Source organism: Aquarana catesbeiana, linkage group LG03, assembly GCF_042186555.1.
Source record: "Aquarana catesbeiana isolate 2022-GZ linkage group LG03, ASM4218655v1, whole genome shotgun sequence".
NCBI lineage: Eukaryota > Metazoa > Chordata > Amphibia > Anura > Ranidae > Aquarana > Aquarana catesbeiana.
In genome coordinates, this window is record NC_133326.1 from 124,534,983 (window position 1) to 124,556,589 (window position 21,607).

At 42.7% G+C, this 21,607-nt stretch overlaps 1 protein-coding gene across 1 annotated transcript in view; it reads right to left on the minus strand.

The window, feature by feature from the left end:
• TBC1D2B (TBC1 domain family member 2B) overlaps positions 1-21,607 on the minus strand; it is a 129,037-nt gene that overhangs the window by 37,336 nt on the left and 70,094 nt on the right. The window contains exon 6 of the mRNA XM_073619164.1: positions 13,520-13,906. Coding sequence (XP_073475265.1) covers positions 13,520-13,906 — 387 coding nt within the window. The remainder of the gene's footprint in view (positions 1-13,519; positions 13,907-21,607) is intronic.

The window sequence follows — 21,607 nt, forward strand, 5'->3', positions numbered from 1 at the left end:
CAATTGTAAAGCATGACATGTTTGGTATTTATTTACTCGGCGTAACACATCATATTTCATATTATACCAAAAAATTTAGGCTAACCAACTTTGCTGTTTCGATTTTTTAAAATTCATGAAAGTATTTTTTTTTTTTCCCCAAAAAGTTGCATTTAAAAGACCGCTGCACAATAAATTAAATACAATGAGACATAAAATATTGCAACAATCGCCATTTTATTCTCTAGGTTCTCTGCTAAAAAATATATATAATGTTTGGGGGTTTTCTAAGTAATGTTCTATCAAAAAAATATGGATTTTAACTTGTAAAAAACACCAAATGTCAATAGGCTTAGTCATGAAAGGGTTAAAGTGAGTTTAAGTGACCATGCCATTGCCATTTAATTAATTACGGTTTAGGTCAGTCTAACTCTATTCTCTAATCTATTGAATGTCCAATGTTTGTCTTAGTGATTGATCACAACTTCATTGATACCTTTGTATGATTTATGGTTTTGCTCATCACTGCCCCACACATGCTGCTGCGGTGAGTGCAGTGCATGTGTGGGGCAGTGATGAGCAAAACCATAATAATATCATACACAAACAACAAGATAACTATGAAGTTGTGATGTGAATCAATCACTAAGACATTGACAATGACAATGAATACATAAAACTATAAATAATGAAATGGCATATGTTCTTATGTTGTCATTTGGGGGGGGGGGGGGGGGGGGGGGGGGAGCAGGAGGATGTTGTTGGCGGGACAGGGACCTGGAGCAGGTACAATATATGATGTTGTTTGTAGCTGTTTGTGACGTGTTCAATGCCAGTGTTCCACGAAGATTGGAGAAGGAGAGATAGAGAGATCTGAGTGACCGTCTGTCGCTGAGTGACCAATGACCCCAGTGCAGTTGATGACCCACGGTGGCTAGCAGTAGCACAGATCACAGATAAGATGAGGGCACATTTTTAACACATAGCAACTAAGTGCGACTGCGAGTAGCTAGCGACGGCGTGTGGGGTAGAATAAGGATTTTGTGACAACTATTTGTTTAACATATCATGACATACATACAATCATACTACACTTACACTAGTAGAGGAAACTTGTTACTTTTGTTTTCTGGTGATCTCGTGGCAGGCTTTAGGTTTAAACACTTAATTTTTTTTTCTTTTTTTTTTTTTTTAATACTGACAGAGTTTGTAGACGACAACATTGTCATCATCACCCCTGTCACAATTACATGGCATGCTACACTAGTAAAAATGGCAGAAGGAGACCAAAAAGAACGAGAGATAAAAAATGCACCTAGCTTTTTAAAAGCAAACATCTGGGCACATTTTGGCTGAACATGAACAAAGTGGGAAGCACGAATTGGACAAGTCATACGCTGTGTGTAAAGCCTGTCACACAAAAATTAAATATCTAGGGAATACTACTAATATGAGAAACCACGCTAGCCGTTTTCACTCAGAGATGCTAACACCTGCCATCACCACCACCACCACCACCAGTGCCGCCAAGTCAATAGACCCAGCTCAGCCAAAAATTGATGCAATACTCTCAACTTTGCCGCCCAACTCTGAAAAGGGGAAGAGAATAACAAAAGCTGTGGCAGCTTTCATAGCTAAGGACCTGCGCCCTTACTCTGTTGTGGAGAACACTGGGTTTCGCTACCGGTTGAAGACGATAGAGCCGCGTTACAAGATCCCATCACGAAGTCACTTTACAGAAAACATTATACCTGCACTCTACCACGAAACCAAAGCTCAGATAATTGCGTCAATGAGCCAAGCAAGTCGAGTCGCAATAACGTGTGATTCATGGACTTCAGTCACGACGGAGTCTTATGTTACAATAACAGCACATTACGTTAGTAAGGAGTGGCAGATCTTGTCGCATGTGCTGCAAACGAGAGCCATTTATGAGTCTCACACAGGTGCTCATCTGGCAGAGCTACTGTCTCATGTTGTGGAAGAATGGCAACTGTCCGATAAATCTGTAGTGCTTGTGACCGACAACGCGTCAAACATGATAGTTGCAGCTCAAGTTGGGAAATTCCCCCATGTGAAATGCTTCGCCCATACACTGAACCTTGCATCTCAGCGAGCGCTGAAAGTGGCCACACTCTCCAGGCTTCTTGGCAGAGTGCGACGGATATCCACATTCTTTCACTGCAGCACTAGAGCAAGCCACTGTCTAAAAGAGAAACAGAAATGTCTTGGCCTGAAGAATCATAAGCTGATAACTGATGTGCCAACAAGATGGAACAGCGCATATGACATGGTCGAGAGGTTCTTAGAACAACAACCTGCAGTCTGTGCCACCTTGCTGTCTCCAGAAGTCAGAAAAGGAGAGTCCTAACTCTCCACTCTCAACGAAACAGATGTGTCAAATGCAGAGGATGCTGTGAGTGCATTAAAGCCAATGAAGGATGCAACCATGCTGATGTCAGAAGAGCGTAATCCAACAGTTTCTCTCATTGCCCCTCTAAATGCACAACTCCTCCAGAGCATGACAGACACCATGGGAGACACACCCATGATCCATGAGATCAAGAATGCCATCAGAACAGATCTTCAGAAGAGGTACAGCAGCGAGGCAGAGAAGAAGATCCTTCATACAGCCTCTGCACTTTTATCCTCACAGAGGAGGAGAGATTGGAGATATACAATGGAGTGACTGAGGAGGCTGCATCCTTGGAGGCAATTCAATTAATTTGAATTTCATCATGTTTCTTGAAACGAACTGTAACTAGTAGCTAGCTACAGCTTGCTACATAGTGTAAGCCACGCTTCTGAATCAACCATCCGTTTCCTGTGCTTTTTCATCACCCCATCGGAATCATAGGCAATTGACAATGTGTTTTATTTATTTATTTCTATTCTTTTTCGTTCAAACACAGATTACATCTAAGAGGACACATGAGGAGGATCAAGTGCCTAGAAGAAAAGAAACTCTGGAAGAAGAAGAAAGTTCACCTGTCGAGGATAACCATTCTCCATCTCCTCCCAAAAGGCCAGATCGTTGCTCATGAGTTTGCTGGGACAGTCTTTCACTGACACTGAAGGTCCAATAGAACCCAAGACCCCCTATGCCAAGGCTGAAGAGGAAATGGAAAAATATTGTAAAGCCCCACCTCTGCCTCTCACTGAGGACCCTTTGAACTGGTGGTGTGAGCATGAGGTCATATTTCCCCTCCCTTCTCAGCTGTCAAAGCAATACTTGTGTATCCCAGGCACAAGCGTGTCTGCAGAGCGTGTTTTCTCCACTGCAGGAGATGTGGTAACTGCAAAAAGAAGCGCACTAAAACCAGAGCATGTGGATCAACTAGTGTTCTTACAGAAAAATCTACACATTCCCAAATCTTGAGCAGCATTGCTTGCGCCTTGCAGTGTCCCATTTTTTTATCCAGGAAGTGCTGATGTACTGTTGTCGTGTCTGCCAGTGCCACTGCCCCTGCCCTTGCCAAGTTGCCCAGCCCGCTGTTAGTCTGCCACACCACTGACCACTGACCACACCAGTGTTGTTAATTTTATATATTTTGTTTATAGCACAGCACTGTCAGTGTCTGCCACTGAGATTTTGATTTTTGAAGATTGTCAAAAAAAGATTTTAAAAAAAGTAGGGGTTACTTTAACCCTCAGCCAAATACTAAAAGTTCCAAACAACTGATGCCAATTGCCAACCAAGCCTCATCCCCTCTCCCCCCTCAGCCCAGTCTCTGTCTCCCCTCCCAGTCTCGCCCTCTCCCTAGTCCCTCTACTCCCCTTCCCTCTCCCCCTACCCTTCCCCTTAAGGCCCTCTTCCCCTTTCCCTCTTCCCCTTTCTCTCTCCCTCTTCCCCTCTCCCTCTTCCTCTTTCCCTCTCCCCCTCTCCCTCTTTCCTTCCTTCTTTTCTCTCCCCCTCCCTCTTTCCTTCCTTCTTTCTCTCTCCCTCTTTCTTTCCTTCTCAGAGAGAAGGAAAGGAGGAGAATCTTTCTTTGTCTCTCTCTTTCTCTCTTTGTCTCTTTCTTTCTCTCTTTGTCTCTCTCTTTCTCTCTGTGTCTCTCTTTCTTTCTCTCTGTGTCTCTCTTTCTTTCTCTCTGTGTCTCTCTTTCTTTCTCTCTGTGTCTCTCTTTCTTTCTCTCTGTGTCTCTCTCTCTCTCTTTCTTTGTCTCTCTCTCTCTCTTTCTTTGTCTCTCTCTCTCTCTCTCTCTCTTTCTTTGTCTCTCTCTCTCTTTCTTTGTCTCTCTCTCTCTCTCTCTTTGTCTCTCTCTCTCTCTTTCTTTGTCTCTCTCTCTCTCTCTCTTTGTCTCTCTCTCTCTCTTTCTTTGTCTCTCTCTCTCTCTCTCTCTCTTTGTCTCTCTCTCTCTCTCTTTGTCTCTCTCTCTCTTTCTTTGTCTCTCTCTCTCTTTCTTTGTCTCTCTCTCTCTTTCTTTGTCTCTCTCTCTCTTTCTTTGTCTCTCTCTTTCTTTGTCTCTCTCTTTCTTTGTCTCTCTCTTTCTTTGTCTCTCTCTCTCTTTCTTTGTCTCTCTCTCTTTCTTTGTCTCTCTCTCTTTCTTTCTTTCCCCTTTTCCCCCATCCCCTTCCCCTCCCCTACCAAATACCAATGCCATACCCCTCCCCCCCCCCACCTACAACCATCCCCCTCCCCAGTCCCCACCATTCCCCTTCATCTCTACATCCCACTTTCTTTTTTTTTTTCCCCTCCCGAGTCCCTCCTATCTATTGCCTATGTCATTGTCAACAAGACCTTATAACGCCAGTTATGCCACTAGTCTAGCGTCAACTCAACGCAGTCACAGACAGTCACACTGTTTTTGACTGACTGGTGGCAGCAGGCCTGCAGGTGGCTGTGGCACTGGCAATTGCAAACAATCAATGATCATCACAGTGAATTGAACCTGGAGTATATGTATGTCATATAAATATTATATTTGTTATAACTTTTCTAGCACTGAGGAGATGGAGAATGGTTTTCTATTGTTGTGTCCAATTGTCCATTTAGAATTTTTATACTAGTGTCGTCGTGTGACTGTGGCGTGTTCAATGTCACAGTGTGTCTGTCATGCTCTGTGACTGCCTGTCTGTTTCTAGGGGTTTAACCTTCAACAAAATCAATTCTGTATTTAATTCCAGACAACTGACGCCCGCCAAGCCACCAGAGGAAGGCAAATCCTTGAAAGAATAAATTGAATCTTAAAACTTGGAGTAAATCTTTATTGGATCACACAAATATACACACACAAAAGAAAAATCACACACCGACCGGCGACCTGATGAGTGGCTGACTGTGCCACTTGCCTGCGTTGTTCACACAGTGGTCTGCCCTTTCTCATGATTCACAACTGACGTGACGTCACGTGTGTGTTTTTTGTTGGTATTGTGTGTGCATATTTCTGATCTCATAACGGTTTAACTCAAGGTTTTAAGCTTCAATTGATAATTTATTCTGTCAAGGATTTTTGGGCTTCCTCTAATGGTGACTTGGCTTGGCTTCAGTTACAGGTGTATCGTGGTAGAGTGCAGGTAACGTTTTCTGTAAAGTGACTGAGTGGCGACTTGAGTGACAACAAGCTTTGCTAGCACTGGGGGGAGATGGAGAATGGTTTATTATTGTGTCCATTGAATTTTCACACTTGATGTTATATTGTCAAATGTCATGTTTGGGGGGGTCAACTTAACCCTCAGCCAAATAAAATTCTAAAATTGTATTTAATTCCAGACAACTGACGCCCGCCAAGCCACCAGAGGAAGGCAAATCTTTGAAAGAATAAATTAAATCTTAAAAACTTGAAGTAAATCTTTATTGGATCACACAAATACACACACACAAACAAAAATACACACGTCACCGACCTGACCTCATGTCTGACTGTGACATTGCCCGGCGCCTGACCTATGGCCTGCCCTTTACCATTATGATTCAGTGATGTGTGTGTGTGTGTGTTTTTGGTATTGTGGTGTGTAACTGTATATTTGTGATCCCATAAAGATTTATCCAAGGTTTTTAGATTTAGTTGACAATTTATTCTGTCAAGGATTTTCAGACTTTCTATAATGGTGGCTTGGCTTGGCTTCAGTTACAGGTGTATTGTGGTAGAGTGCAGGTAACGTTTTCTGTAAAGTGACTGGGTGACACAACTCCGAGAGCTTATAACGCCGATCTAGCCATCCATCTGTGTTGACTCACTGGCGCTGGTGGTGGTGGTGGTATTGGCAAACAATCATCACTGTGAACCAGGAAGTTCTGCAACACACTGTGTGACTGTGGTACAGGTTCACTGTGATGTTTGCCAGTCAATAACTGGAAGTGCTCTGTTATAGATGTAGGTGTTACTGGTGTTTACAAGTTATAGTTTACTTTTTAATAAAAGAAAATATTAAAATGTAAACTACTGCACCAGGCCAGCACTGTATGTATGTATTATACACAACAGTTTGATGTCACAGTACTCTTTTAAATAAATACTGTTGATGTCTGCTGCACTGTTCATGTTCAGACTTTGCTATATGCAGGGAACTTGGTGTAATTTGTTTAAATAGCAGATACAAATAAATATATTTAATATTTCTTCAATTTCTGACTGCTTGAATTAATTTTTTGAGGAAAAGTTGAAAACCATGGGTACTTGGGTATTAATCGTGATGCATCGCGGAATCGAATCGAATCGAATCGTGGATGGGATAATCATAATCGAATCGTGAGGTGAGTGAAGATGCGCAGCCCTATTGTCTACTGGACAAGTTAGACTTTTATTCACACTGGAAATCGCAGCGTCAACTACTGGTACATTCTATTTTTTGGTGAATTTCTCCTCCATGGGATAGAGAACAGAGAATCTTTTTGGAGGGAGAACATAAATAAATAAGCAGAAAAGCATAAATAAGGTTTTCTAGTAATGCATGGACAGGAAGCACATGAAAAGGCTGTAAAGGTTTTAAAGAGGAGTTCCATCCAAAAGTGGAACTTCCGCTCATCTGATTCCTCCCCCCTCCGATTCCACAATTGGGGGGAGGGGGGTGCAGATACCTGTCTACTACAGGTATTTGCACCCACTTCCTGGAATAGACTCCGGTGGGAGTCACGCCCCTTCCAGCACCCCCCCGCTGTCTTTTGGGAAACACACAGCTCCCAGGAGAGAGCGGGGACCACTTAGGACACGCAGCGCGACTCGCGCATGCACAGTAGGGAACCGGGAAGTGAAGCCGCACCGCTTCACTTCCTGTTTCCTTCACAGAGAATGGCGGCGGCAGCAGCCGAGAGCCGAGCGATTGATCGGCTTCGGCTGCCGACATCGCTGGACTCCAGGACAGGTAAGTTTCCATTTATTAAAAGTCAGCAGCTGCAGTATTTGTAGCTGCTGGCTTTTAATATTTTTTTTTTTTAGGTGGACTCCCTCTTTAAGGAACCCAAGGAAGAAACTGAACTTTCAGCAGACTCCGTTAGGGGTAGCATGAAAGTGGAACGAACCATCTCCATAAGAGATTGTACTAGCAATTTCTCACATTGCGAGGCTGAAAAGGGTTCATCTAACGTTGTTTCCTCCACAGAGGAGTAATCGGTTTGTTATTCCTCCTGATCTCCTGAGGGTAACACCTCATCCTGTACCCACTGTTCCCTTGGTGAAGGGTCTGAGGTGGGGGAGGGGGATCTAACACGCTTCCTATCCTTCTGGATGGAGGATGCGATTAAAGCCACTAATCTTCCTTTTAGGCCCTGCAGGGCGAAGGAAAATGCATCTTCAGTCACGTATACAGGGGCTGAAATGTGAGAAGCAGTTGCACCACCATTTGGTTCCAATGACTTAGTCAGCAGCAGTAGGCTGTTTTTTTCTCCTGGACCATGAGTAGCCTTTGTAGAGCGGTCTTTGGTTAGCAGGAGCCGCTATTCATGTCAACATCATCCTGTTACAAACTGCTGCTGTACCCCCAGCCCCTTAGTTTCCCCAGGGGGGAGAGGAACATGCCAAACTTTGTTCAAATAAGAATCCCCCCTGGCTGCTGAGACCACACACATGCTGTTTTAGCTGGACACTGAGCTGACTGAGAAGCAACATACCAAGGTATATGCATTTTACTCCATCTTTAAGGCATACAAGACTAAGGCATACAACATTTTACTTATGGAAGAAAAAAACATGGACTTTTTACAGTTCCTAGCCTTCTTCTCTTACCTTATCCTCGCTGCAGGATACAGCTGTAACAGACAGATTCAAACTTCACCCATCACAGCGGGCTGTGTTAGCAACCTTCCAGGACAGGGTCCCTTTTTATTGTGGTTCCACTCCCTTGGACCTGTATTAGCACCCAGCCAGAAAAAAACTTTAGGTAATGTAGGCATGACCAAAAAGCTCTGGGTCCCGGGGTCCAGCCCTGCAAAGAGAGGCGTTACAGGCAAAACCTCGTGCTTCGTATGAGGCCGGGTACCATCCACCTTGGCCTTAGTGGCACTTTGGATGGATCCGGTCGATGGATCCGGTCTATGGAGGCTGTTTAAATCCAGTAAGAATCCCTCCAGTGGAGCTCTTCAGAGCACATCTTCACTTGTGACCAACACCTTAGACACTGGAGAAAAAAAACTGAGGTACTCCTGGTAGGAGGGGTTATATAAGGAGTGAACTTCCTGTATAGGGTATACCAGTGTCCACCATCTGAAGGTGCCCATATAGCCACATAGTGATTACTATGGTGCTCTGTGTCCCGTGATGTACGATAAAGAAAATCTTCCATTTGCCTGGCCTGTTGGGGGTACTTGAGGACAGGTTTGAGAACCACTGCCCTATATTTACCTGTCCACTTGGGGGACTGTATATTAAAGTCCTAGCTTCACCCATCATGGTGTGCATACCCCCGAAGGGGGTCCTCAGGGTCTGGGTTTCAAAGCAATGGACTATGGCCCTGGACCTTTATAGCACCCTGTGACTGACTACAACGCGTTGCAATAAGTGCCAAGGTGAGTGCCTGTGGAGGATCCAGTGCCCAAAGCAACATTACAGGCTGTCCCCATGGTGTGCGGTCCAGGTACAACTCCCAAGGTTTCACTGACGTTGCACTGATCCAAATGCACTACTTTTATTTTTTTTGATGGTAAAAGGCAGTGAAGAAGATGATTAAAGAGATGAAGAATTAAAAAAACCAAAAGAACAAAATAATAAACTAGTTAAGCTTAAGAGTGATTTATCCACAAGGGAGAAGAGGTCCATCACCTTAGGACACTAGCAAAAACGTAGGACTCACAGAGTAGGGTCTAGTTATAGGGGGCATTCCATTGAGCACGTCCCCTATTAGCTTTGCCAATGTCCAATCACCTGAAAGTCTATAACCCAGGATCTATGAATACTTTGCCTGTGGTACTGTACAATTAAGATTTAAAGTTTCTACCGACACCTACGAAGCTATGACCTTAAAAGGATATGTACACCTTTTGTAGCATGTTACAACCATATTCAGGGTGCAACATGTTACAAATCCACCAGCCCCCACACTCCCCCGACTCCATGTTCTGACAGGGAACAGGGGATCGCCTCCCACCACTCTCTGTCACAGTCTGCAAAGAATATGACTGCTGGGTTCCGCCCACCAGGCCGCCTCATTCATTCACATTTTGTGAATGGAAAACTACAAGTTTTGGCAGTCTTTGCGGCTGTTGGCTTGTAGTTCTGAATGAACTACCACGGCACTATTGAGTGCTGTGGAAGTTCATTGGTGCTTCCTGTTCGTGCGTTACTGCTTGGCTGTGCGTTGTATGATGTACGACCAGGCAGCTTTCACTAAGAGTCTGCAATAGCCCTGCATTGCACCCGTGATCTGCTGACTGTGAGTGCAATGCTTTCCAGGCTTCCAATAAAAAAAAAAATAATAATAATAATAATAAATGCACATTTCTTTACCTGCAAAAGATGTGCATTTATTATATATGTTTTTTTAAAAGGTGAACTTATCCTTGAACCTGTGGTATTGAAAACTCCCATTACAACATTTTCTTTACTGCAGCTAAACAAACATTTGCTAGATTGTGGAACAACGATCCTCTGACAAACTGAAATCCTACATTTACCATGATGATCTTTGGAAAACCACACTACAATATAAAATACCAACATTTCACAATATTAGATTTGCTGTTTGAAGTGTACTTCCTCTTTTTTGTTAATCCATAATCTTGCTTGTTTAACACAGTGATAATATGAAAGCACACTGCCTAACTGCAATATACTAACCATAAGGCTATCCTTAGACACGAGAAAACCATTCTATCTGTTTTATTAGCTGAAAACAGATCAGGAAATGACGGAAAGTCTATTGAAATGGCTAAAAAAAAAAAAAAAAAAAAAGGCGATTATCTGAAATTTATTTTTCTGAATAACTGCTACTTGCTCTCCAAGATGAGCCCAGAAGTGTCTGCACACTGAATAAACACGTGTGCACCATTAAAACCATCATTCATGTTTATTTCAGCAATCACATGTACAAAAAAACTACACTATAGCCATCAAACATCATGATACAGATATAATGTCCTCATCACTGAAAATCCTACCCTATACAAAATATCACAAATCACTGTGATTTAGCTGAAAGTGAACACACATGTAGGATTGGGACTGCAGATATGCAACAGCATTTATCCACCTTCAGGCAGGTCTGTTAAAGCACAGAAAACAAACGGCAGTAACCAGATTTTAGTTTACTGGGAAAAGTGTTCTTATTGGCTGCCATGACTTACAGCACTCTGTCCTTCTTCCCCGTTTTTTAAAATGACTTGTAACACCCTAAAGGTCATTTCCTGTATGAACTGATAAGGTTCAAAAAAAGCAAATGGGAGGAAATAAAACAAGATGCCTAACACTCTGTACAAAGCTAATAATAAGTTGATTTCCTGACTAGGCAACTTAAACGTGGAAGTACATTTCCTTCGCTAACCTTTAGCTATAAAAAGGCTTACCTATAAGTAGTGTAAATATCTCCTAAATGTGCACCGTTTAGGAGATATTCACTGTATATGCAGCCAGTGACATCACTGGTACAAGCACTCCGAAGGAATGGCCAACCGTGCTGTTTCAGAGCCCTGTGCCGTGACCGGCGGCTCCTGCGCGCATGCTGAAAGCAAGACGGGTTAAGATGGGAGCACCTGCATAGCGGACTTCTCAGGGAGGGAGGCTTAATTCTAAGGTAAGTTTAACATAATGTGCTAGTATGTGATGCATACTAACATTATAACTTTACCTTGCAGGGTAAAAAAAAAAAAAAAAAAAAAAAACATCCAGCGGTATACAACCGCTTTAAAGTGTATTTCCACAAATACACACATTGAAACAAAAACTACCTTATATTTGTTACAAGTTCACATAGCATAACTGCAATGTTTAAAAAAACGCTGCTTACCTTTTTAAATGTTCTTTTCTGAAAACTTCAGGACTGAAAAATCCTAATTAGCATCCCCTCCTTTGCAATGTTTATCTTTACTATAATTAACCCTGGATGTCCTGTGCTGGTAAATCTCATTATCAGTTGTAAACTAGATTTGAACATGGTTTGTCATAACAATGGGGTAAAGATCTAGAAGCTTGCCTCCATTATATGCTACTGAGGGGAAACGTAAAGTGTCCCCAGTCTGTGCGGGGAGAAGCTCACTGTAAAATTGTTCAAAATTGTTCAGAGTTTGTAGTTCTCCCCAAGGCCTGCTCTAACAAAACAAAAATGAAAATAAAAGAGTAAGAAATACCTAATATATATATATACACATACACACACACACACACACACACACACACACACACACACACACATATATATATATACATACATATACATATATACATACACACACACACATACAGTGCTGTGTTTTGGCTTAGGCCAACAAGGCCCAGGCCTAGGGCGGCACTTTGCGGGGGGGGGGGGGGGTGGTGGGGGGGAACGGCAAAACGGCATCCGCGCCCTCCTCCCGCACAGCAGGGCACATCAGCAGAGTAAAGCTTAGCAGTGCAGTGGCGTCACGGCTGCAGATGGGGCCAGAAAGCAGTGTAAGCAGGAGCCGTCAAGCCGCCCCCGTAAAGCCGTGATTCTCTCTCTCCGATTGGTCCTCTGCTGTGGCCAATCATGGGGAGGGAAACAGCGGTCAGGAAGCTGGGCGGCAGCACGGCAAAACCAATTAGAGCCGCTCTCTCTCTCTTCTCCCTTCGACTGACAGAAAGGGGAGGGGGGGGCGAGTGGGGGAGTTCTCTGGTAAATGGAGCAGCAGCGCTGTGACAGGGAGAGGAGAGATGCGGGTTGTCTGTGTATCTGTGTAGGGGGTGCGCGAGCTTAGTCAGGCCTAGGGCAGCACAAAACATAAATACACCACTGTGCGTGTGTATATATATATATATATATATATATATATATATATATATATATATATATATATATATATATATATATATATATACATACATATACATACATACACACACACACATACACACACACATATATATATATATATATATATATATATATATATATATATATACACATACATATACACATACATATACACACACACTTTTATTTTTTATTTTTTTTTTATGCATGCTGTGTTAATGGAACAATAATGGGGTTTTCTCAAATTTGAAAGCAAATGTGAAAATACACTTTAATAGTCACACAGAAAAAGTTTTCCTGTGTCATTTACAATATTCTATTAGGAGATTTTTTTTTTCAGTATAATCACCTACTGTTTGTTCAAACATTTGATGTGTGTAGATTCATTTGTGCAGTAAAGACTGAGAAAAGTGACAAGAAAAATTAAAGTGAAGTGTGAGGTATTCGATTTGTGGTGGTGTCACTGTCTATGGTTACATTCATAAGAAATGTGAATATTTGAAATGACCTATCCTTTTCTGCCCAGTACATGCCATGGTAGCGCAGAATGTTTGGCAAGGTGACAGTGGTGACATTTTTATTCAATTAAAGCGCAACTCCAAGAAATTAAAAAAAAAAAAAAAATCAAACTTGAAGTGACCCCCTTCACCCAGAACTGCAAGGATTAAATCCTTGTTATATCTAGGGGAGCGATAAAGAGGCTCTATCACTTACCTTATGACCCGTTCCACTGGTCGTCTCCTCCGCTCAAAGCTCCCGTCTGTGGGCGGAGCCTTGACATCACCTTGTATAGCACAGGGACCTTAACCCTGTATAGTATGCTGAGGCGGCTAGAGTGTAACTGGAGCCGATCACAGCTTACAGAGCAGGCTGTGTAGGACACAGCGCTTGGGAAAAAAAAAAAAAAAAGTAATTCTCTGCACCTAGATTAAAAAGGAATTTACCCCTCCCAGTAGGGGAGGGATCACTGCAAGGATGGATTTTTAAATTTTTCCTGGAGTTGGGCTTTAAAATGAGGCGATAGGCAAGGAGGAGGAGGACCGAACAGGACCACACTAAAGTGTACACAGATGAAGTGTGTCTGGATCCTCACCCGTTTCACCTATAGGTCTAGTCTTTTTCCAGTCTCCTTTTGTATTTTTGCACAACAAAGCAAACACCATGCAGAAGAAAAGGTACGTACTTTTAACCGGCTCAGCTCCTCTTGGTCCTTGTTAGAATATACCAGGCTTTCTGAGGATTTGCTGGATAACGGAGACAACTGCTCATAGTCACTAATCTGCCTGGATAACCTCATGATCACTTCATCCTTTGCTTGTATGGTCTCCACCATCATGTTGAGCTGTTCATTTAAATTCTCCCTGCTGTGTTTAAGGTCCTCAGTTTGTTGGTGAATGTTCTCTTTCTCCTGCTCCTTCCTCTCCAGCAGATGATTCAGTTCCTGAATCTGATCATCTTTTTGTTGTAACAATTGCAAGTAATCTTTAGGAGCCCCCTCACTAACTGCACTAGAAGGGTATTTATTGTACTGTGATGACCTCAGTGACTGTTGCAAAAGTTTTACAAGTTCCTGGCAATAAAAGAAAAAACAATTATGCATTACAAAAACTCACAAAGAGATCAATACAAGAAAACCAACACGTTATGGGCAATCTTGTAGAGCACCGATATTAAATGATGTTAAGCATATATTTACACATAAGTGTATGTATGTACACATTCTATTCTATCAGAGTACCCCCTGCTAACATCCGAAATCAAAGACTAGGCTGTAGAAAATCCCAGCTATCTAATGTAAATCAATACTGAATGTTTCAATGGTCTCTAGAAGTAGTTTTAAAGCAAACTGGGCTTTCACCATTAAGAATCAAGTAACAGAGTTACTTTAATCCCACACTCTTCTCCAACAACAAATACTCACCTTTCCTTTGCTCTCACCATTCTGTTCCGTACTGAAAGATGAAGGAGGCTCTGGTACTTTTAAGTATGGAAGAGCATGTGATTTACTTCATGTGACAGCACTTCAGTGATGTCATAAAGGGAGTCCACAGCCCTCTGCAAACTCCAAGTGGCTGAACAGAGCCTAAAGTTGTTGTAAAGGCTCAAGGTTTTTGACCTTCATACATTCTATGCATGAAGGTAAAAACATTCTGTGTGCAGCAGCCCCCCCCCGCAAATACTTAAGCAAACCTGTTCCTTTACCTGGCCTGGGCAAAGCTTTCTAATTTCATGCCTGTGCTTCCCTTTAAATAGAAAAAATCCAATGTAACAAGAAATTTTTTTTTTTTTTTAACTTCACTGTCGCCCCCCAGGCATGTATGAAGGTAAAAATATTCTGTCAAGTGATGTGCACAAAAGCAACGGCTCTCCCAGGTCTCTTCCTCCTCATTGGCCGAGACAGCAGCGGGATCCATTACTGTCAATCACAGTAAGTGAGTCAATAAGGAGAGAGTGGGGGCCGAGCACTCCACGTGTGAATGGATACAGTGCAGTGGCTTGGGGGGGGGGGGGGGGGGGGGCAGGAGGGAGGGGCCAGGAGAACCGGAGGGGGGCGTGAGAAAAGTTATAGTGTGAAAGGAAGGGGGGGAAGAAGCACTTATACGAAAAGTAAAAGACAAAAAAGGTTAAGGCCCATTTTAAAATAAGTATACTACAGCAGTCACTAAATAAAACTAGTTAAGACTTGTTACTTTTTTTGTAGTTGGCAGAGAGGCGAATATGCATATTATTGCTTAATTGAAGTAAAGATGTTTCCCTTGTCAGAGCTTGTACTTTATTAACATGGCTTTTTGTTTTTCTTTTTTGCTTAGTTGACGACGGAGCTCAGAAAAAAAACAAAATATGCAGCATTGACCAAAGTTGAACAAAGTTTACTAAATCATGTAGCACTTGTTTTCTAAAAAAAAAAAAAAAAAAAAAAAAAAAAAAAAAAAAAAAAAAAAAGCTTTTAAGTGTTACTTGCTCACGTCAATAATACAAATCAAAAATATATTAAATCATACAAATGTTATCTATAACCATCAGTGGTGTGGGGTTTGACCACCAGGGAGGAGAAGCCGAGCAGGAAATACCGAGAAGGAGACGCAGGCCGTGACCTAGATAGGGCAGATGTGACCGACAGATGGGGGGTGTGGAAAGAAGAGTTGTTTGTTTGCCGCCCCCCCCCAAAAAAAAAGCTGGAGGCCACCACTGACGAAGTTAGGATTTGTACATACCATATAAATTGCATAAAGACCCATGTATGACATTATAGTGATTAGCAATGGATTATAGTCAACATACATAATAACAATTCATGTGCAAATCAATTTTCATATGCCAGTCCAAAAAATATTTTTCTCAACAAGAAACATCAAGAAAAGTCTTTTGTGCCAAAACTAAACTTCCTGTTTTTTTTTTTTTTCAACATTCACCAAAGGTGACAAAGTTCAAACCACAGCAAGTGAACCAAGATTCCAGAATGCATTCCACCGTGTGCAAATGGTATAGGTGTACCCTCACCTTTTTTGATGGACCTCCACTGTTGTAAGAGGTCAGAAAGGCTTAAAACACAGATTTCCAGGCATCCGCAGCATCAGCAGTTTGCTTCACTCTGATCTCTCAAGGGTAAAAGCTTAATTGATGGACCTCCATTGTATTAAGAGTAAATAATGCCCTTGCTTTAGGTGTAGGCCTTTTGAGAGTTTTCTGGCCAGGCTTCAGAGATATGGCATCATCCCTTCCTACCTTGTTGATAGGACATTGCTAAGACTCTTTCAGTCGATTCAAACCCACTTGCACGAGCTCTCTCTTCTGTCGCAGTAGCTCGGAGCTCAGCGATGGAGGAGATCAGTGGACCACACTAGGGGTTTGAGATCTCACTCCTGTGATGGTGGGGATGGACAGTAATGGCTGGGAGTGTCTTGGCAGAGTCCTAGCAACAAGACAGGATGATGCCATCTCTGGGAGTTTTTTGGCCAGGCTTCAGGAGGTACGTAAATGACCTACACATACAGCAAGAGCATTATCCAACTTTAGTTAAAGCTACAATAAAGTTCTCATTCCTACCTATGTAGTAATTACTGCAGTGGGTCTATTTCTAAATCGTATAAAATACTCAAAAACAACAAATGCAAACAAGCAGGACATACAAGAATAAGAAGAAAAATCATGTAGAAAAAGAAGTCTCCTTTTAAAATCAACCTGAATTCCATCATGTAGTTTAAAGTAAATGTTCTGCCTAAAAGCCAAAACCCCATGACTACCTTTATCAGCTTAACCGCTTCAGCCCCAGGAGATTTTACCCCCTTCCTGACCAGAGAACTTTTTGCGATTCGGCACTGCGTCGCTTTAACGGACAATTGCGTGGTCATGCGACGTTGCACACAAACAAAATTGATGGCCTTTTTTTTCCCACAAATAGAGCTTTCTTTTGGTGGTATTTTATCACCTCTGTGGTTTTTATTTTTTGCTCTATAGACAAAAAAAAAAAAAAAAAAAAAAAAAAAAAAAAAAAAAAAAAGGAGCGACACTTTTGAAAAAAAACCCACATTTTTTACTTTTTGCTATAATAAATATCCCCCAAAAATATATTAAAAAAACTAATTTTTTCCTCAGTTTAAGCCGATATGTATTATTCTACATATTTTTGGTAAAAAAAAAAAAAAATAATTGCAAGCAGCAAATATTGATTGGTTTGTACAAAAGTTATAGCGTCTACAAAATAGGGTATAGTTTTATGGCATTTATTTTTTTTTATTTATTTATTTATTTTATTAGTAATGGCGGCGATAGGCGATTTTTATCGGAACTGCGACATTATGGCGGACACACAGTAGGTTTTTATTGAAAGAGTACTTTTGTTTAGGTAAAAAAGCACAGCAGTAGCTGCCTGCCTAGTGGCTCCCTTGGTAAGGTGGGGGTGGCTGGACTCTCACTTGCTTGTACACATTTTATCTTGCGCTACTGAACTCTGACAACAAAGGAGCTGAAGAGATAGAAATGAAGACTGAGGTTGCATCTACTAGCTGGATCAATGACTACAATACCTCCTTCCAAGGGACAATGACCTGCAGACACTGTATTCAAGTGGCAAAAATCAGCAGATTATTGCAGCTAGGAACATTGGCGTATCTGAACAAAGTACTGACAGGTTGAGAAGAGCCACCAAAGTCTGCATGTAGCAGCACACTCAGCTGATCCCAGCTGCAAGAATACGCCAATTCTTGCTGCTGTAACCCAGTGTATGCAGGTAATTGCCCATATGAAGTAGGTCTAAATGTACATAATTTCATTGTTTTATTTTTCCAGTCCTGGTCATAATAATGAAAATATATACACAACCACCATAAAACAATGGTCCTCAAACTATGTTAAAGTATAAAGGCATTATTATTACACCTATCCTTTTCTATATCCCTGTTCGCTCACATTTTGAGGGAAGGATATACTAAATACTGAATACTGCAGTCTGCATTATTTAACAAAGAAAGCCTGTCTGGCAGACAAGCTCCTCATTGACATAAATGAACACCACGGCAAACTTATGCCAGGCGATTACCGATTTACAATAACTCCCTGCTTACGTGTTGGAAAACAGTGGTCCTCATACTATGGCTCCATGTTGGTCTTTTCCCAACATTTACACTTAACCTCACATAACAGTCCCAATTCTGTCATCCAAAGTTGAGTTGTGTGTGGGGTACCAATGTACCTTAGCCAGTAAGGCGACGCAGAGTTGTGACAGACCCAACCAGGACAAGGGCTTTAGGAGGGGAATGCAGAGTAGCCTCTTGCCTACTGACTATGGGTCCTGGTATTTGAGGGAGCTATGAGCATTCAGGAAGATGTTCTGTTACATAATGCAAGATGACATGTTATTTCCACATTTAACAGTCAAGGAAGCCATGATAGTCTCTGCCAAAACTCAGTGAGAAGATGGATCTGAAAAGAAAGCAGGTTAATGAGATTTGGACAGCAGTGGGTCTTCTTGAATGCTGGAGAACTGCTGCCGGACTGTCTGGGTGGGGAATTCCTGGGATTGCTAGTCATACTGATAAGACTTGTCAAACAAACCTGATTTCTTTTTATGAAGTGGTAAGTAAAACTTTGGACAGAGGGTGGCTGTGGACGTGATATACTTGGATTTTGCAAAAGCATTTGACGCAGTTCCCCCACACATGACTAATGTGTAAGGTAAAGTCTACAGGCTTGGAAAGATCAGTTTGTAAATAGATAGAAAACTGGCTAAAAGACAGAATTCAGAGAGTAGTGGTTAAAGATGCTTACTCTGAATGGTCTAAGGTAATTAGTGGTGTACCCCAAAGGTACAGTGTTGGGACCCTTACTTTTTAATATCTTTATAAATGATATAGGTCTGGGATTCAAAGTACCAGTTCAGTATTTGCGGATGACACCAAGCTATGCAGTGGAATAATAGGATTTTTTAAAACAGCTTACCTGTAAAATCCTTTTCTTTCGAAGGACATCACGGGACACAGAGCCACAGTAATTACTGATGGGTTATATAGGTATCACTGGTGATTGGACACTGGCACACCCTATCAGGAAGTTCAACCCCCTATATAATCCCTCCCCCTTGCAGGGATACCTCAGTTTTGTAGCCAAGCAATATAGTGTATTAGAAGAGGGGTGGGACCTCTGTGTCCCGTGATGTCCTTCGAAAGAAAAGGATTTTACAGGTAAGCTGTTTTAAAAAATCCTATTTTCTTTCTCGAACATCACGGGACACAGAGCCACAGTAATTACTGATGGGATGTCCCAGAGCAATGCTACCTGAGGGGGGGGAACCACGACCAAGTAGGGTGCAATCAGACCTGAGGACCCTGTACTGCTGCCTGCAGCACACTACGCCCAAAGGCGATATCCTCATGCCTTCTCACATCCACCTGATAGAATCTGGTGAATGTATGAACTGAAGACCAGGTTGCGGCCTTGCAGATTTGAGCCATAGAGGCCCGGTGATGCACTGCCCAAGAAGCACCAATAGCCCTTGTGGAATGTGCCCTGATCTGAAACGGAGGAATCTTCTGTTTCAAACCGTAAGCTTGAATGATCAACTGTCGAATCCATTTAGAAATGGTAGCTTTTGACGCTGCCTGTCCTCTATTGGGACCCTCTGGCAGCACAAACAAAACATCCGTCTTGCGGATCTGAGTAGTTGCCCCTAGATAGGCCTTAACTGCTCTTACTACATCCAACGAATGTAGAGATCTCTCTTCCGGAGAACAGGGATCTGGAAAAAAGGAAGGTAGAACAATGTCTTGGTTTAAATGAAAATCAGAAACCACCTTCGGTAAAAAACTAGGATGAGGGCGTAGTACCACTCTATCCTTGTGTATAATCAAATAAGGCTCCTTACAGGAAAGAGCTGCTAATTCTGATACTCTTCTAGCAGAAGAGATGGCCACCAGAAAAATTAATTTCCTTGTCAACAAGACCAAAGGAATCTGACTTATTGGTTCAAAAGGCCGTTTCTGTAACACAGCCAGGACCAAATTCAAGTCCCAGGGGTTTAGGGGCGCTTTAACCGGAGGATTAAGACGCATCACCCCCTGCATAAAGTTTCGGACCAAAGAATGCGAAGCAAGTGGCCGCTGAAATAATACTGATAAAGCAGAGACCTGGCCCTTGATGGTACTCAAGGCCAGCTTCATCTCTAATCCCATCTGTAGAAAATCAAGGATTCTACCTATGACATATTTCCTGGGATGCCAACCTCTGGATTTACACCAGGTTATATAAGCTTTCCAGACTCTATGATAAATCATCCTGGAAGCTGGCTTCCTTGCATTAATCAAGGTAGATATGACAGGACCTGAGAGCCCACGACTCTTCAGAACGTGGGTCTCAATAGCCAAACCGTCAAATTTAGCGTTTGTAAGGCAGGATGGAACACTGGACCTTGAGATAACAGGTCTGGGCGTTCCGGTAGTGTCCACGGGGAACCTACCGTCATCCTTACTATTTCTGCATACCAAGTCCTTCTGGGCCAAGCGGGGGCCACCAGAAGTACCGACTTCCTTTCCTGCCTGATCCTGCGAAGGAGTCGTGGTAGTAGCAGAATAGGCGGGAATGCGTAAATCAGTGAGAACCGATGCCACGGAATCACCAACGCATCCGTCCCGCATGCAAGAGGATCTTTTGTCCTTGCCACAAATCTGTCTATCTTTTTGTTGAATCGGGATGCAAAGAGATCTACATCTGGAACCCCCCATCTTTGGCATATGGCCCAAAAGACGTCGGGATGCAGAGACCATTCCCCTGGAAGTAACTGCTGGCGACTTAGATAGTCCGCCTGCCAATTCTCTATTCCCGGGATGAAAACTGCCGATATGCATGGCACATGCATCTCTGCCCAGACTAAGATCTAGTTCACCTCTTTTTGAGCAGCTCGGCTCCGGGTGCCTCCCTGATGATTGACATAAGGCACTGCTGTGGCATTGTCGGACTGGATCCTGACCGGACAACCCTGTAGCCTGATAGTCCAGGCTTTTAGAGCTAGATGTATCGCCCGGATCTCCAGAATGTTGATGGGTAAGGTCCTCTCTGTCTTGGACCATACTCCTTGGACCGCAGCCTGTTCCAGAACTGCTCCCCAACCTGACAGACTGGCATCTGTTGTTACCACCGTCCAGGTAACCGGCAGAAAGGATTTCCCCTTCTGCAGGTTTTCGGGTATGAGCCACCAATTGAGGCTCTGACGCACCGCATGCGACAGGTGCATCGGAAAGTCTAATGCCTGAACCTTCTTGTTCCAGGTCGACAGAATACTGTGTTGCAGCATTCTTGAGTGAAACTGAGCATAGGGAACTGCTTCGAATGAAGACACCATCTTCCCTAGTAGCCTCATACAAAGGCGGACTGAGGGACCCTTCTTGGTCCTTACTGTCAGAATCAGCTCTCTCAAAGCAGTGATCTTTGCCTGGGGTAGAAATATTTTCTCCTGGCTTGTATGTATAATCAGACCTAAATATTCCAGTCTTCTTGCTGGTTTTAGGAAAGACTTTTCTAAGTTGAGGATCCAACCCAGGTGTTCTAGATACCTGACCGTGGTCCTCAAGTTTCCATTCAAAGAGGCTACCGACCGGTCTATCAAGAGCAGGTCGTCTAGGTATGCTATGACAGCTATACCCTGAGCCCTTAATCTGGCCAGAGGAGGAGTCAAGATCTTTGTGAACACTCGAGGTGCAGTGGCTATCCCAAAGGGCAGAGCCATAAACTGGAAATGGCGCCCTCCTACCTCGAAGCGCAGAAACTTCTGATGAGCAGG